The sequence below is a fragment of the Aricia agestis genome, chromosome 2, assembly GCF_905147365.1.
Source record: "Aricia agestis chromosome 2, ilAriAges1.1, whole genome shotgun sequence".
NCBI lineage: Eukaryota > Metazoa > Arthropoda > Insecta > Lepidoptera > Lycaenidae > Aricia > Aricia agestis.
The window spans coordinates 5,352,863-5,368,706 of NC_056407.1; the positions used below are offsets into that span (position 1 = coordinate 5,352,863).

A 15,844-nucleotide genomic window follows, 5' to 3' on the forward strand; every position below is an offset into this window, starting at 1 on the left:
CTAAAAACGACAATTGTTTTTAAAGCTACAAGAAACAGGGTATTGAATTAAAGTTATCATTTAATTATTATATTATTATTACATGTTGTTAATCAACTATATTTAAGTCATGAACAAAGTGAAAACCCTGTTATAAAAATAACAATAAATCTTTTGCCCCCTTATACAAAAATATTTAAACAGTGAGAGATACAAGGTCAATGACAAGGTCTACTTGTTTTGTCTGACATATCGGAAAAGTCACATAAAAGACATAGGCAGTAGACCTTAATTTTACCAGTAATGGGTCAAATTGTCAATTTAGACCGAAACGCGACGCGTGGACATTTTTTTTTTATGAAATAAGGGGGCAAACGAGCAAACGGGTCACCTGATGGAAAGCAACTTCCGTCGCCCATGGACACTCGCAGCATCAGAAGAGCTGCAGGTGCGTTGCCGGCCTTTGAAGAGGGAATAGGGTAATAGGGGAGGGTAGGGATGGGAAGGGAAGGGAATAGAGGAGGGTAGGAAAGGGAATAGGGTAGGGGATTGGGCCTCCGGTAAACTCACTCACTCGGCGAAACACAGCGCAAGCGCTGTTTCACGCCGGTTTTCTGTGAGAACGTGGTATTTCTCCGGTCGAGCCGGCCCATTCGTGCCGAAGCATGGCTCTCCCACGTATGATTTCAATTGAGACGTCTTGCAAATCTGTCAAATCCATACAAATTTTTAAATGCATCTACGAGTCGCGTTGCGGTCTGAATTGACCCTAACCCCCTTACTAATAAACGCTGTATAAGCTTTGAATTATACAGTGTTTTGTTCCTGTCACACAAGTGACATTTTTAATTGGATTGAAGAAGACAAAACACTGTATAACTATTCAAAGCTTATACAGCGTTTATTAGTAAGGGGGCATGTGTCTAAACACACTAGGCCGAAAATACGCGGCCGAAGTTCGTCATGATTACGCCAGCAATGCGCTACGCATACAATATAACGCGACGAAATTTCTGCATGGTGTGTCATCGATAATTTAAAATACATAGGCTGCGATTTTTCGGCCTAGTGTGTTTAGACACTATAAGGGGGTTAGAGTCTAGGCTACGCTTATTTAGTAGGAAATGATCAAAGGAATTCTGGATCTTGCACTTTTTAACTAAAAGAAACAATATTACGATGTATGGATGTATTTAGTAGTGCGTCTTAAATTAAATGCTCCGTATTTGTATGTCTATATATTTAAGGATTAATTAGTACGATAGGCTTAAAATTAAGCAGGAACATAATAATTCTCAGTATTCACAGACAGGCAACAGAGAAAGAGTAAACGAAGTACATTTGGGGAATACACAGTTATTATAAAATTGACATTGTTTTAAACCCCTTTACGCAGATACCACAATAACAGCTGGGTTGTTCGTTGTAGTCACATGATTTAACTTCAAGATAATACACATAATTTAATCCTTCGATCATGGATTCTTGGAAATCTATTGTGTCTCGCTCACCGGTGAGCTAATGGGGCTTGATGGGTTAAATTAAACAATACTAATTCCAAACACACTATGTTTCAGACAGATATTAAGAATTGTCATTTCAGATGACAAAATAAGTCCATGGTATCTATGTAAAAAGATAATTTTGTACACGAGGGTATCAAAAAGTACATGTAAATGCCACAACTACTTTCTCTGCCAACACTTAAATCTTACCGTAGAAATATAAGATAGCAATAGTACCGAGTCTAAGAAAATATTCATTTGAGCTTTACCTAAGTACATCACATTTTATTTCATATATGTCGTTACATCGGTCAATATGACCCCTAGTGTAGTTATACTTCACTTTGTCACTTCACTTAACACTAAGCACTCGTCACTGACACTTAACCGAACAAGTTCTTGAGGTCTTGCTCGTAGAGGGCGATGACCAGCATGATCCCGATGCCGGTGGCCAGCCCCATCAGCTGCAAGATGCACTGGCAGAACGTACCCTCGTTGCTGTGCGACGAACTCAATTCCGGAATCTGAAACAAGAAAAAAATTTGACGTTGGTGAGGTGAAAACTTGTTTATATAATGTTTAACAAGCCATTTTAGAGATGGAGCAAAAACCATGGAAATCGCGACACCTTATTCAACATGGATACGTCATACCGAGGTCATACCTAATGCAGTTTGCTGCATGGCACTATTAGTCTCTACTAAGGAAGTAGAGACGAGCTTTTTTCTGTGTGTGTTTTTGAGCTTATTACGATACAAACTAATATCGTAATAATTAGCTCATAAAATTTTATTTCTTAAATTTTTGAAGGTATTCATGGATTTTACGTCAACAATGAAGCAAGCAAATAATCACGATTAAACCTTATCTAAATTTGACGGAAAACAATATAATTAAGTGATGAAATTTTACCTCGCATAACCACATTATACAAGGCATAAACCACAGAAATAGATCTAGTTAGATAGGCCATGTGTATGTACTTCGCGTGCCATCGCGTTCCCAAACGTTGTACAATGTCAATCTTTCGAAAGTCTGTTCTTTAGTCTGCGCTCCACCGTTATCGGAATCGGACATCAATCGGAATTCTAAAAATGTCTAATTGTGCCGTATTGGGCTGTGGAAATTCGACTAGAAACGTTGGTCTAAACAGTGGATACGTTTCTTTTCATCGGTAAGTAATTTTATTATTAAATCATGTGTCCTTTATTTTAAAATCAATTATTTAATGTTAATCGTGAGTGGTTGTAGTTTTTACCATGAAATCTACGTTAAACTGCGTGTATACCGCATGATTTATAATACATTGCCGCTTTAGTTTGAAAATTATAGAGTTCGTTCTGTTTGTCCGCTATTGAGCGCGCAATGGAAATAAAACAATCGATACTTTCACTCATCGCTTAGTTTCGAGGTATACAGTCAATATTCTCATTTTTCTGTCAAATGAAACAAATAGTGTTGTACATATTGTCGATTCTAATTAATCGATTTTCGAAACAGACATGAAACAGAGGAATGATAATGTTCGCTTTGGGATATTTTGTGACTCGGTAATTATATTTTATGTAATATGATTTATGTTCCTGTTTAGTGATTTAGTTTAGAATAATATAATATATTACTAGCTGTCCTGGCAAGCACGTATCTTTAGATTTATCATTCCTCTGTATATTAACTCGAATAATAATCGATTAAAAAATCGATATACCTATTAAAGTGGCAAAAGAGACGGGGCGCGGCGATGCCTTCGAATCGATTCCGCGCGTACGGGTATTCCCATCACTAAAGCGCTCTTGTGACGTCACAGTAGGTATGAAAAAAGTGACACGCTCGTTTTCATGCAAATTGGAGCGACATGGCGGTTCTAACTAGATCCATTTCTGTGGCATAAATGATTGCGTGTGTCAGAAATCAGAATAAATAACATGCCTATTATGCCTGTGTGAGGAAATATGAAACGCAAAGGAAATTTGAAAGGAAATTTGAATCTGGTGGGCCCAAATGTAATAAGTTCAGAGAGTTACTAAACCTCGAATATCTCAGCTTTCAGATTGTCAATATCTATAGAATTTTCAGCAAGGAAACTCTTAATTTTGAACCTTTTAATTCACACCATTTTCATGTTTTTACATACAGGGCCCAGAATTGTATGTAATTGTTTCGATCTCCTTTCCTACTTTTGAAAAAATGTTACAGTAAGAACCAGGGGTAGCCAGACATTAGTCATTTTATAAAAGCTGAAAGTAAGAACGACGCAACTGCGGAGTTTGAGCTGTAGTTACTTTAGGAGTCTCTATATCTAATTATAAATCTCTTTTATAATATTTTATTCGGGATAACTAGGAATATCTCCCACTACTAGCCTTATGATATCCCCAAAGTACATATTGAACTTCGAGGGTCTACTAGCTAGTAGCTAGTATAATATATATCAACCTATGAATAATAAAAATTAAGGAAACGTAACTCCCATACTTCAATCGTTTTGAATTTGGTTTCTTTTCGCACACTTATTACTATAGCTACGAAACACTATAGTTTGTGCGTTCTAAGATGATATGGGTGACAGTTTTCACGTTCCTCGCTACGGGTTCTTTTTACAAGAAAACAAAAAAAATCAAAATGTAATAAATTATATTCCATCTACAAAAAAAAATGTTTCCTATAATTGTTAATGAATAAAAATGAAAAGATGCTAAATGCTAACTTATTAATAAAAATTATAAATATTAACTGTGAAATAGGAGTATAAAATTATTGTTACGAAAAAATTTGAAAAATGTCATATGCATGAAACGAAACTTATGTCAATAGAGATTGACTCTGTTGAATCGAAATCAAATCGATAAAAAAGGGCTGCCATCTTAAATCGCCGGCACCACTGAAATGTCAGTACGAAATCGATAATTTCGATTGCAATTCCTTTACGAAGTGATTCGATATTTTTAAACTATCGATTAATTTTTGTTAGGTAACTTCCCTACTATTGTCAATTATAATGTGTCACGCATATCATCATAAAACGCACAAACTATAACCAGAGTAGACAGAATGATAGAGTATGCCGACTTAGAACTGATGTTGAAATTTTTAAATTTGACGTATTATGACGAAAATCGTCGCTAGGGTTGTTAACTTGTTACCTACGAATTTAAAAATATGACATATTCGATGGACGTGTTCCTCTTTTATTGTTGTTTGTGTTTTGGCACATGTGATTAAAATTGTCAGAATCCAATTTTGAAATCTTTATTTTAAATATTTAAAAATAAATTATATCAGCCAGCGCGAGGCACAATCCGTTCATAATCCTAGTGAAACCCGACGAATTTGACAGATATTGAAACCTGTCCGTTTCTTTGCAGTCGAACTACTGGTAGTTATGTCTATTGTGCTATAACACTCAAATTTACGAAATAAAGCCGTTGACAATAATTGTCACTTCTATAATTACACAAAATTCTTGCGTGTATTCGGCTCTCTTTTTGCATAAAGTATGCATGTATTCGGGTCTCTTTTTGTAGCTCGTGGAACAGATTTTTTGACACAGTTACTCTTCCTTAGTTTTTATTATTCGTAGACATCAACTCACCATATCAACGAGCGCGATGTAGAGGAACATGCCGGCGGCGGCGGCGAACAGCCAACGCGTCGCGGAGGGGGCGTGGCCGGCGAGCACGCCGCACACCATGCCCGCCAGGCACAGCACCGACGACAGCGCGTTGTAGTACACCGCGCGCCGGACCGACATACCCGCCTTGAGGAGCACCGCGAAGTCACCTGAAAAAAAAAAGAGTTCGAATTAGGAAGAATTTGAAATGAATGAATTTTGGTGAAAATTTAAATTTGGAAAATTTTGAATTTAGAATACCTCGAATCTGAAAATAGCGTTTTATTTTAGTACGTTTAGTAGTACATTTTATGTTATCTGTACCCCAATTTTACTTTTTAATGCAACATTCAAACAAAATTCTTAGTTCGATCCAGTCTGTAAAGTATACCATTTTGTAGTTTGATAGGAGCTAGATCGAACAAGAGACGAAGCTGCCTTAATGATGCATCACAATAGTAGACTTTTGTTGAATCGTAGACTTAAGAAGACTTTTTCTCCTTTTCTGTCTAAATCTGCCTGTACACTAAACTATTGCAGCATACAATAATTTTTAAATTTTAATTTTTAAACTTTCGACAAACTTAAAAAAAACCGTAACATTTCTACTTCTGAGCATGGAAAAAACGTGGGCTAACGAAAGCCTACTTCATGTTACACTGCGCTAAAACTTAATTAGGTCACACTTGTAATGTTACAGGTCGACTCGCATTTCTCGGTAAAATTTAATTTAATACAAAAAAGCCTCACCCAACTCGTGCGGCAACTCGTGACACAGTACAGCAATAGCAGTCGAGAATCCGCCCGCAATGTTTGATGCAAACGCCGCACCTGGAAAATATAAAAAAATAATAAATTGGCCTAATTAAAAAAGTATTTAAATGAGATAATGTTTTATAGAAGAATAAATCTATTAAAGAAGTTATTTAACTTGAACCTATTTTAAAATACTAAGCGGGTTTGTTATATTATAATGCAAGCAAGTATGTATGCAGGTTTTACAGAGGTAAAAATTGACATCTGCTAACATTTCATGCATGTAATTAATGACAAATTTGACAGAAAATGTACCGATTTATTTAATGTCATCATCCAAGTAATGTTAAGCAGATAGTCCCCCATCAAATAAACGTCCACAAGTAGAAGGTAAGCCGATAACTCATATTATTCAGGTCACCACTGTTGTGAACATGGTACCAAATTCGAGTTAGATCCTATACAACAAAAAAAGAATTTTGTAAATCGGACCACAAACGGCTGAGTAATCGTTGAACATACAAAAAAAATTATACAGCCGAACGTATCACCTCCTCCTTTTTGGAAGTCGGTTAAAATTTTTTTTTTCTATAAAGAAGCGATAAAGAAAACGTCTTGACTACATACTCTGTACAGTAATGTCCACATACCGATGGCCATTCCGTCGGCGAAGTTGTGCAGTCCGTCGCCCATGATGACCATCCACGCGACGGAGCTCATGGACGAGGGCGGCGCGTGCACGTGCCCGTGCGAGTGCGAGTGCCCGTGGTGCGCGCGCGAGTGCTCCCTGGAATATTACATAATATAATAAAAAACATGTTAACAAAGAGAATTAATTACCTTGCAGGTACTTCGTTCTCCTACGTATGTATTTTGTTAAGGTTATATTATGCATGTAGATTGCAGTTCCGAATTCAGATCTACCCACGTCACAGACAGGGAAGCTACATCTGTCGTAATTGGTACGTAAAACGACGTAATGCTTTGACAACTTATCTAATACACAAGTTGAGACTACTAACCTCAATATAACGGTGTAACTGTCTCCATCCTTGGCGTCCTTCGTGCCGTCATCTTTGCGCTTAATGTTATTCATCTCCACAACCGCCGGCGTTTCGGACTTGAGGAGCCAATCCTTGGCCGTGGGCTCGTTTTCCTTTCCTTCCGCGTTCAAAGCGTTCGAGGACACGACGCTCACGGAATTGTTGTGCTTCTTCCCGTCTTTGGGGCTGGGCGGTATACCGTCGCGCAGGTGGTGGTCATCGTGCGTGTCCGTGTCGATCTCGTCGTAGCAGTACGGGTACTCCGAGTACTTGTGCTTGCACGTCTTCGTCGTGGGATCCCCCTTCTCGTCGCGTTTGAAGAGTTTCATGAAGGAGTTCGACGTCGGCGATTTTGCTCCGGAGCAGGCCGCCTCGTCTTTTAATACTCGCACGCGGGACGGGAGTTTATCGTCCTCCATCTTCTGTCTCTTCCGTCTCCACTCGGCGACGACTGTCAGGCCCTTCTCTGTGAAGTAGAAGAAGACAACGCCGAACATCGCCGCCAGGCCCTTCCACATGCCGTCGTCGTGGGACGCCCTCGTCTCCAGCGCGTTCTCGTGGTCGTGGTCGTGCTCTATGGGGCTCATGGCGTGCGGCATCAGGTGCAGGAGTGCGTCTCCCGACAGCGTCCCCACGGCCAACGCGACCAGGAACTGCAGCATGTGATTGTAATACGTCTTGTCCATGATGGGTATCACCGCGACCCCCAGCAGCCCGCACGCGCTGATCGCCGTTATACTCAGGGAGGAGTACAACCACACCGAAAACATACTCTTCGAGTATGCATTTTGCTTTTTATCCGTCCGACTCGTTAGAGTATTCGACATTTCTTTGAGACATCCGCCCCTCTCTATGGAGGTGTTGGCTAGCTTCTGATATAATAATATCGGGCATATAGCCTTGAGGGTGTCCTCCGAGATTTGATTCTCCGCCTCGTGATCGCTCGCGCTGTGATCCTCGTGGTCGTGGTCATGGTCGTGCGGTTTTAATCTCGTGTTGACCGTTGTGATTAGTTCCTCGCTGCTCACACACTAAAACAAGTTACAAAGATACAAACATACAATTTAATATTATGACCACCGGGACTAGTCGTAGTTGCTATATTAAAATTGTAACTTACATTAACTACCTCCTCGTCCTTAGCACCACTCGGGGGGTAAATATACTTCTTCGTCTCAGTCCTCTGAACCCCTCCTTCGATTAGGGTATTCAGCTCTAAACCCTCTAGCATTCTCTTGAAACCAGTGAGGTTCATTGTCATCGTGGTAGCGTCGCCATACATGCCGAATATCTGCTCCACGTACGCGCCGGGGTTGACATTCTTCACCTCCCTCTTGCTCCGGATCTTCTGGAGCTTCTGGTGGTATCGTATTTTGGACTCTATTTTCCGCTTATCGAGGTGGAATGTCGCATACTCCAGCTGCTTGGTGGTGTCGACGGCGCGCAGGTCGTTGTCTATGCTGACGTGCGAGCCGCAGGTGTGCGCCGCGCACAGCAGACAGAACATGCACACTGTAACTAGGTGGTGCGACATTTTCGCTCACTTCGTGTAACTACGGTCGCATCGGGTTCACTGGTCCGCTTCGAATCTGCCAACAAAGAAAGAAGGCTATTATATATACAGCTTCCAATCACAAATTTCACGGTTAATATTCCTAATCAATAACTTATGACAATAATGTAGTTACTACCCGTGCAATATGCTGTAACTCTAGTTATCGGATATCGAGATAACCCAATTTAATTAGTGTTCAATGGGCACTAATTTAGGTCTAATTAGGTTCAGTGCGTGGTCATTAGCCATGATCATGCCGAGTTCACCTTTCCTCGTGTCAGCCTCGGCCTCGATACCAAGACGCCATACAATTTGTCCGAGCGAGGGCCGAAACAAATATGCTATTTTTACACTACTGTCATCAACAAAATGTCCGAAATAGTTGTTTACTTGATCAATTTATAAGTTTATATTCTGATCTTTTAAAAAAATATCTGGGCCCATAACCTGTAGTACTAAACCGTTAATTTGATAATGTATCTACTCTCTAGTACTTCTATTGTAATACTTCAGTGAATTGTTAAGATGCTACCAATTCTCAATTGACTAAAAATCAACACGACAAAAAAGAACAAGAAGCTATGACAAACTAATTGAGATAAGACAACAGAGTCGCGGCTCATTAAACATGGGGAACTGTACAAGTGGAAATCACAAGACTCGACCGTCGACGAGTTTCGATTGGTCGCCGGCAGCCGCGACCCGACCGCAAATGAGACGGAACGACAATTACTCGCCAAAGACAAATTGGTCGTATGATTTTCGCTACGATCGATTGATAAAATTGATTCCATTGCATAGGTATCATCATTGCAGACAACTTACAATTTTGGGTTGCTGCAGGCTTATCATGACGTAAGTAGAATGTAATTGCTGTAATATTCTTACAGGCAATAAATTATTTAATATAATGAAGACTGGTTAGTCGTGCTCAAATAACAATAAGGATTTTAGTTACTATCTAGGTATTATGTAATCGATCGAATCGAATAAAGTCCTTCGTTAATCTCAGTTCTCGATTCTCAAGTTACCCCTCGCTAGGAGCAAAACTTCTCCAACAATATAGAATAGTCCTTGACACTTAGCTGATAACAATCGCAAGAAGAACAACGTGGAAGCCGGAACTGCTAATCGTAAGCCAATTAACGAAAAACGGCAGATGGCTTTTTTTACATTGAGGAACGCTGTAGATTGACAACAAACTATACCTACATAATTCCACACAGCAATGATATCAGTTTTACAGACCAAATAGACAACTTTTCAACAGTTCATAATTTTATAACACATACAACTTAGAAGACCTAGGGTCGAATGATTATGAACATTTACATTAATCGATATTCATCAGTCAATAAACTCCACAAAAATAGATCAGACGGCCGTTAACAAAAGATTACCTCACCCAAACATGGCAGGTCAGTGGCACACGAAATATTATCTATATCCGCTGTTTACACGCGCAAAAAAGATTTCGCAACAGACTGATAAAATTTATCGCTTCCATCTACGCTACATTTTAGAAAACAGTTAAAACCTTGGAGTTGACGAAACCATTTCTAGAACTAGCTTAAAAAGGTATGACCTGAAAGTTATTGTTAACTATTTCTTTGATAACTCATTTGCAGATATACGTATTATGTACATTTCCCGGGAACCTTGTGGGATGTCCATTTCTGACATGAAAGTATTTTTATACTTTCACATTTATATAGCTTAGATTTGGGACCTAAATACCTTGGCAATTGCCAATTTAGCTTCCATGCCACTTTAGTAGCATTAGCAGTTAGCACATTTAAAAACCGTTCCAGCGGCTAGTGACCGTTTTATACTTGAAATTCACAACTTCCGTCCAGTGGCACTAATCGATTCCAACTGAAGTATCATCTGCCTACTGAAATAGATCCCAATCACCACATTATCGGTACTTCTTGACCTTGGGAGACATCCCCAGCAGCGCTAACCTTTGCTTTCACTTACGTAAGCGAGTCAAGGTTGTGTACAGAAGTTAGCGATTTCACCTGCTTTCTACCTGCATAACACACAACGCCCACAACGAATTATACCGAAACATGCATTTGAAAGCTTCTTTTTGACCAAAAACTCGCTTGGAATTTGAATTATAGTGTAAGACGGTAGTATTTTTTTCATGCAAAGAGTGTGCCAAATATAATTGCATTTCTTCGTATAATCTGGTTCCTTAACTCAGTGGAACGAATAATCCGACACGAGTGACAAGAGATCAGACGCAGGACCGACATTTTACGTGCTCATCCAACACTTGTATCATCTTTCTTGTCAATCATGTGATCAGCCTGCGTTCGTTCTCTTGTTTGTTTATAATTTTATAACAATAATTATAAAGTTAATAGTTATAAACAAACAAGAGAACGTCAAAAACATTTTATATTACACCGCGCCGCGGAAATGGAACTCACGCGTCAAGACTTAAGTGCCATGCTCTAAACCACTAGACCACGAAAGTGGTTATCAGAACATTACCTGAAAACGAAATAATATGGACATATTTCGTTTTATTTTGCCAAATTGATCATTATCTCCATATATACAATACAATGTTTCGCAAACCGCTAATAAACGTCGCAAAAAGTATTTTTGGTCATCTGGGTTAGGTGAACATGTTGGTCAACAGACTGAACTTTAAACTCTGTATTTTAAATTTCAGGACTTGAATATACCTTCATGTTTATAATGGTATTAATATCGAAAGTCGAAACAGGGTTCTTTCGTTTTAGAGGGGTGAGAATGAGTTTTCGATGGGTAGACAGGCATGATCGCAACGTTATCGAAAATTATTTGAACTTACAGTAGGGGAGGCCCGAGGGTGTGGAGAGTGGGTAGTCACTCGAGAGTCGAGCGTCATAGAATCCTAGTAGGTTAGGTTAGGTATAACGTATAATTGATCAAAAAATAATAAGAACATTTTTTTATTTTAGCGGTGGGTTCAGAAACTGCAGCCATTTTTAAGTTATGAAAAGGAAATGAAATTCAGAAAATTGCTTATTTAAGTACATTATAACAAGATTTTAGACAATAAGGACTAAATCATTTAGTTTAGTGCAACATAAAATATCTGCGAAGCTTAGTTAGGAAAATGTGAAGCTTCAATTTTTTTTATATTTCAAAATGTCCCTACAGGCTTACCTAAACTTTGAACCGTCAGTGCTTTATATGGAAGCTTCTTTGGGTACTCATCCACTATCTTAATCTGACAGATCCGATCAATTGCAATATTCAAAAATAACTTTTTTTAACCCACAACGTGAGAAATCTGATTTCTATGATATCATGATAACTAGACACCTAATATCGGAAGCCAATACAAGCTTAATCTGACACGCTCTAGTATGTCGCGAAATCCCTTCTTCCCCTCCCTAACTATTATGTAATGCTGACAGTTCCCACAGATTTGACATTCGATAACGTTACGATTTCGTAACTGTCAGAAAAAAATGCTATCTAGTTACTCAGCAAGAGGATTTTTAATAAAAATAAAAACTATTTTTTTATATGTCTAGTGTATAATCGTAATAATAATAGTTAAAAAAAACTAAAAAAACTCACTTATTTATTTTCATCTTATAATTAACTTTTTTTTTTCGAAATATAGATATAAAATTGAACTCAAAGAGTCCGCTACATACATACAGCCCAAACTTATAAAAGTATGTTAAAAAAGTTAAGGTATTAATTTTGTGTCGTCTGCCAAACGGCTCCTGATATTCCACACTAAGTAACCAGCAGCTGAAAAAGTTAGCTCAGCTTCAACGCTGGTTGGTGACAAGTGAATTGAAGGTAAATAATTGTTTAGTGGGCTGCTAGTAGCCAGTTCACGTACCTCCGCCTGCAGAGTTACACGTATGAATCACGCTTCTTTGTAATCCCGCCAGTCCCGCGGGATCCCGCTAAATTTTCGACCGGGATTAGTCCCGCAAGATGCATGCGGGATCCCGGTATTTCGGGATCCCGGTATCCCGGTAATGCATTCCCTACTCGGTACTTAACTGATTTTAATGTTTCATAAGTCCAAAAGTGGAAGGGTAAATCGCCTGTATTTATCAAACAACGTAGAGAGGCCGCGGAACGTTATATTTTGTATAACATCAGGCATGCGCGGTTAATTGTGGGTAAGTATCGGTCATGAGTTCATGACTATAGAGATCAAATAATAATGTGTATGTATTTTCAAATTTCAAATAAACAACGCTACGGAGTAAACTGATTTTTAAGTAGTCATCACTCATCAATATTACATAACAATAAAATATGTTTACGAAACAACACAATTTACAAATGACGATGTGCAATGTAAAAATACACGTAAATAGAGTTACAAACAATGTATAAAAAGTAAAAATAATTTCATTTTACAAACATAGAAAACAACAGTCTGTTCATTTGATTCATCTACTGCCAGACACCCCTATAGACTTTGAGGTGGTCTAGCAGTGGAAAGCAATTACTGTCATAAGTGTCCGGCAGTGACTCCTACAACTGTAGGAATCGCGTTTTCTTCGGGATAACTATCCCGATGAAAACAAGATAAGTGCATCATACTTTATCGAAGGCTATCTGGAATCTAAACTAAATACCTCCTAAAGTAACCGCGACCGAAAATCTACAGTTGCAGGTCGTTCTTTAACCTCTATTATAGGGGTCATATTATGTACGGAAACATTCAGTTTTAATAAAATGAAAACAGTTTGTCTGTCGCTGGCTTTTGGGCCAAATCTTGTCCCAACTAACCTCAATAAAATAATACAATGTATGATTCAATGATCAATGATCATATCTTTAACGTCGCGACGTTATTACAAATCACAAGTCATGCGTTTATCTGTAACGATCTCAGTGAGATAAGAGTGATAAGACCAGCCAAGTTATCTTCAACTGATAAACGGTGTTTATCCTTGTCAATCCGTTAAACGACTTTATTGTTTGAGCTCGACGTTTAACATCGATTTATTAATGCATTGTCATGTTACGTCTTAGATTAACGTTGGATTCAAGATTATAATATTATTATGATCACCTGTATGATATATTTTATAGTGTTTATTAAACAGTTAAGGACAAAACTTAGGAACATTATCTGTAGTAAACGAGGGTAGACATGAAATAAATATTAACAGGTTATGGGCCCTGCGTATTGTATTTGGTATACTCGTGCTTTAGTGGTACACTTTAAAGTTATGCGACACGATTTTAGGTATTGTTTTGTTGACATATTATAAGTACCTACTTATTATCTTATCTCATACAGTGAAACATATTGCCTTTCGTGTCATACTTATTTGTTCCATATAACTAGAGATTTCTAGACTTTTTAAATATCGCGCTATACTCTTTTTGTATTTTAAGTGAGTAGGTTTAATCCAGCAGATAATATTATTATATTAGTTAAATATGAAGGCAACGTAGTCAGTTGCGGCTTGCGGTCAAAAGAGACTATTGCGAGCTTATGGCATGCAATTCGATTCTTAGAAGTTCCGTGATTTATTTGCACGATCCCAGTTCTGAGAAATGCTGAATACAGATGTACCTACTTAGAATGTGATTTACTATCTTAACGTTATAACTGATTATAACCTTTTGCTCTAAAATCATTCTTAAACGTGGGAGAGCCATGCTTCGGCGCGAATGGGCCGGCTCGACCGGAGAAATGCCACGTTCTCACAGAAAACCGGCGTGAAACAGCGCTTGCGCTGTGTTTCGCCGAGTGAGTGAGTTTACCGGAGGCCCAATCCCCTACCATCCCCTTCCCTACCCTCCCCTATTCCCTTCCCCTCCCATCCCTACCCTCCCCCATTACCCTATTCCCTCTTAAAAGGCCGGCAACGCCCTGCAGCTCTTCTGATCCTGCGAGTGTCCATGGGCGACGGAAGTTGCTTTCCATCAGGTGACCCGTTTGCTCGTTTGCCCCCTTATTTCATAATTAAAAAATTATACGCACTATCGAAAAAATTGATTTTTAGGCAGATAGCGGACCTACGTCAAGCCTAAGAGTCCTAAGAACTACTTCAATATTTATTTAATCGTGTCAAAACTCAAAACCAAATTAAGTAGACTAGAGATCGCCCAATGGTCGAAATTCGACCTTCAACGACATTAGGACTACTACCTATATTTTGTAAAAAATATTGACTTTATCATTTTTTTCAACTCTTGTCTCTGAGATTTAGCTGATCTCAGACTGGCCGTGTAAGCATTGTCAGAGTAGACAGAATTATAGAGTATGTCGACTTAGAACTGATGTTGAATTTTTTAAATTTGACGTATTATGACGAAAATCGTCGCTAGGGTTGTTAACTTGTTACCTACTAATTTAAAACTATGACATATTCGCTGGGCGTGTTCCTCTTTGGTCGTATTGTTGTTTGTGTTTTGGCACAAGCGATTAAAATTGTCAGAATCCAATTTTAAAATCTTTATTTTAAATATTTAAAAATAAATTGTATCAGCCAGCGCGAGGCACATTCCGTTCATAATCCTAGTGAAACCCGACGAATTTGACAGATATTGAAACCTGTCCGTTTCTTTGCAGTCGAACTACTGGTCGTTATGTCTATTGTGGCATTGTCTAATAGTATCTTAGATTCAATAAAAAAAACTATAATCCATTTTCAATTTGTCAACTTGTTGTCAACAGACTTCAACCATAAATAAAAGAGTATAATTCGTATGTATAGGCTTGCCACTCAAAAATCTGTCATTTCTCATGTGTGTGTGTTGTAGTGTGTGTAATGTTTTATTTGTTAAAAAAATGTATGATAAAATCATAATTTCAAAATAATATTAGTTCGATGCAATCCTTCACCATATAAACTATAACTGTACAAAATTTCATGCGCCTACGTTTCCCCATTTTTCGTAAAAAGGGTTACAAAGTTTTTCGTTCACGTATTAATATTATGATATTATGTCGCAGCCGACTGGTTTAAATAGCCGTTCAATCTCACGGCTATACGTCGTTTAGCCGACTTGTTGACTACAACGTTCTACACTACAGCTAGACGACGCTTAGCCAACTGGTTTAATGGCAAATTAACTAGGGCAACCATTAGCTTAATATGTAATTTGGGAGAACTTTTAGTATTTTAAATAGGAAAACTTTTTGTATTTTATTGAAAGATTATTCTCGGATTAAGTTTAAGGGATGACCAAAAGTTTAATGCAATAAGTAAAAATAAAAAATTCTGAGGCGTGTTTTGTGACGGTTGCTGCCGTAGCACAGTCACAGTTCTAACCTAACCTACTTTTGGACTATGTGGATTGAGTTTGTTTTTGTTTTGGCGGGGGGCTGCGCCCCCCGAGCCCCCCTTTTGTTTGAAGACGGTCGGCGGCTGCTGCCGCAGCACGCTCGCTGCGCTCGCTC

The 15,844-nt window shown here is 38.5% G+C and overlaps 1 protein-coding gene across 3 annotated transcripts in view; it reads right to left on the reverse strand.

Moving 5' to 3' along the window:
- Positions 1-1,202: 1,202 nt before the first annotated feature.
- Positions 1,203-15,844, reverse strand: part of LOC121739858 (zinc transporter foi) — a 46,935-nt gene continuing 32,293 nt past the window's right edge. For all 3 annotated transcript variants that reach the window (XM_042132444.1, XM_042132446.1, XM_042132445.1), the window contains 6 exons: positions 8,014-8,482; positions 6,873-7,924; positions 6,501-6,637; positions 5,845-5,925; positions 5,077-5,264; positions 1,203-2,008 (listed from right to left, as the gene is read on the reverse strand). In XM_042132444.1, coding sequence (XP_041988378.1) covers positions 1,868-2,008; positions 5,077-5,264; positions 5,845-5,925; positions 6,501-6,637; positions 6,873-7,924; positions 8,014-8,427 — 2,013 coding nt within the window. In that variant the 5' untranslated portion in view covers positions 8,428-8,482 and the 3' untranslated portion in view covers positions 1,203-1,867. The remainder of the gene's footprint in view (positions 2,009-5,076; positions 5,265-5,844; positions 5,926-6,500; positions 6,638-6,872; positions 7,925-8,013; positions 8,483-15,844) is intronic.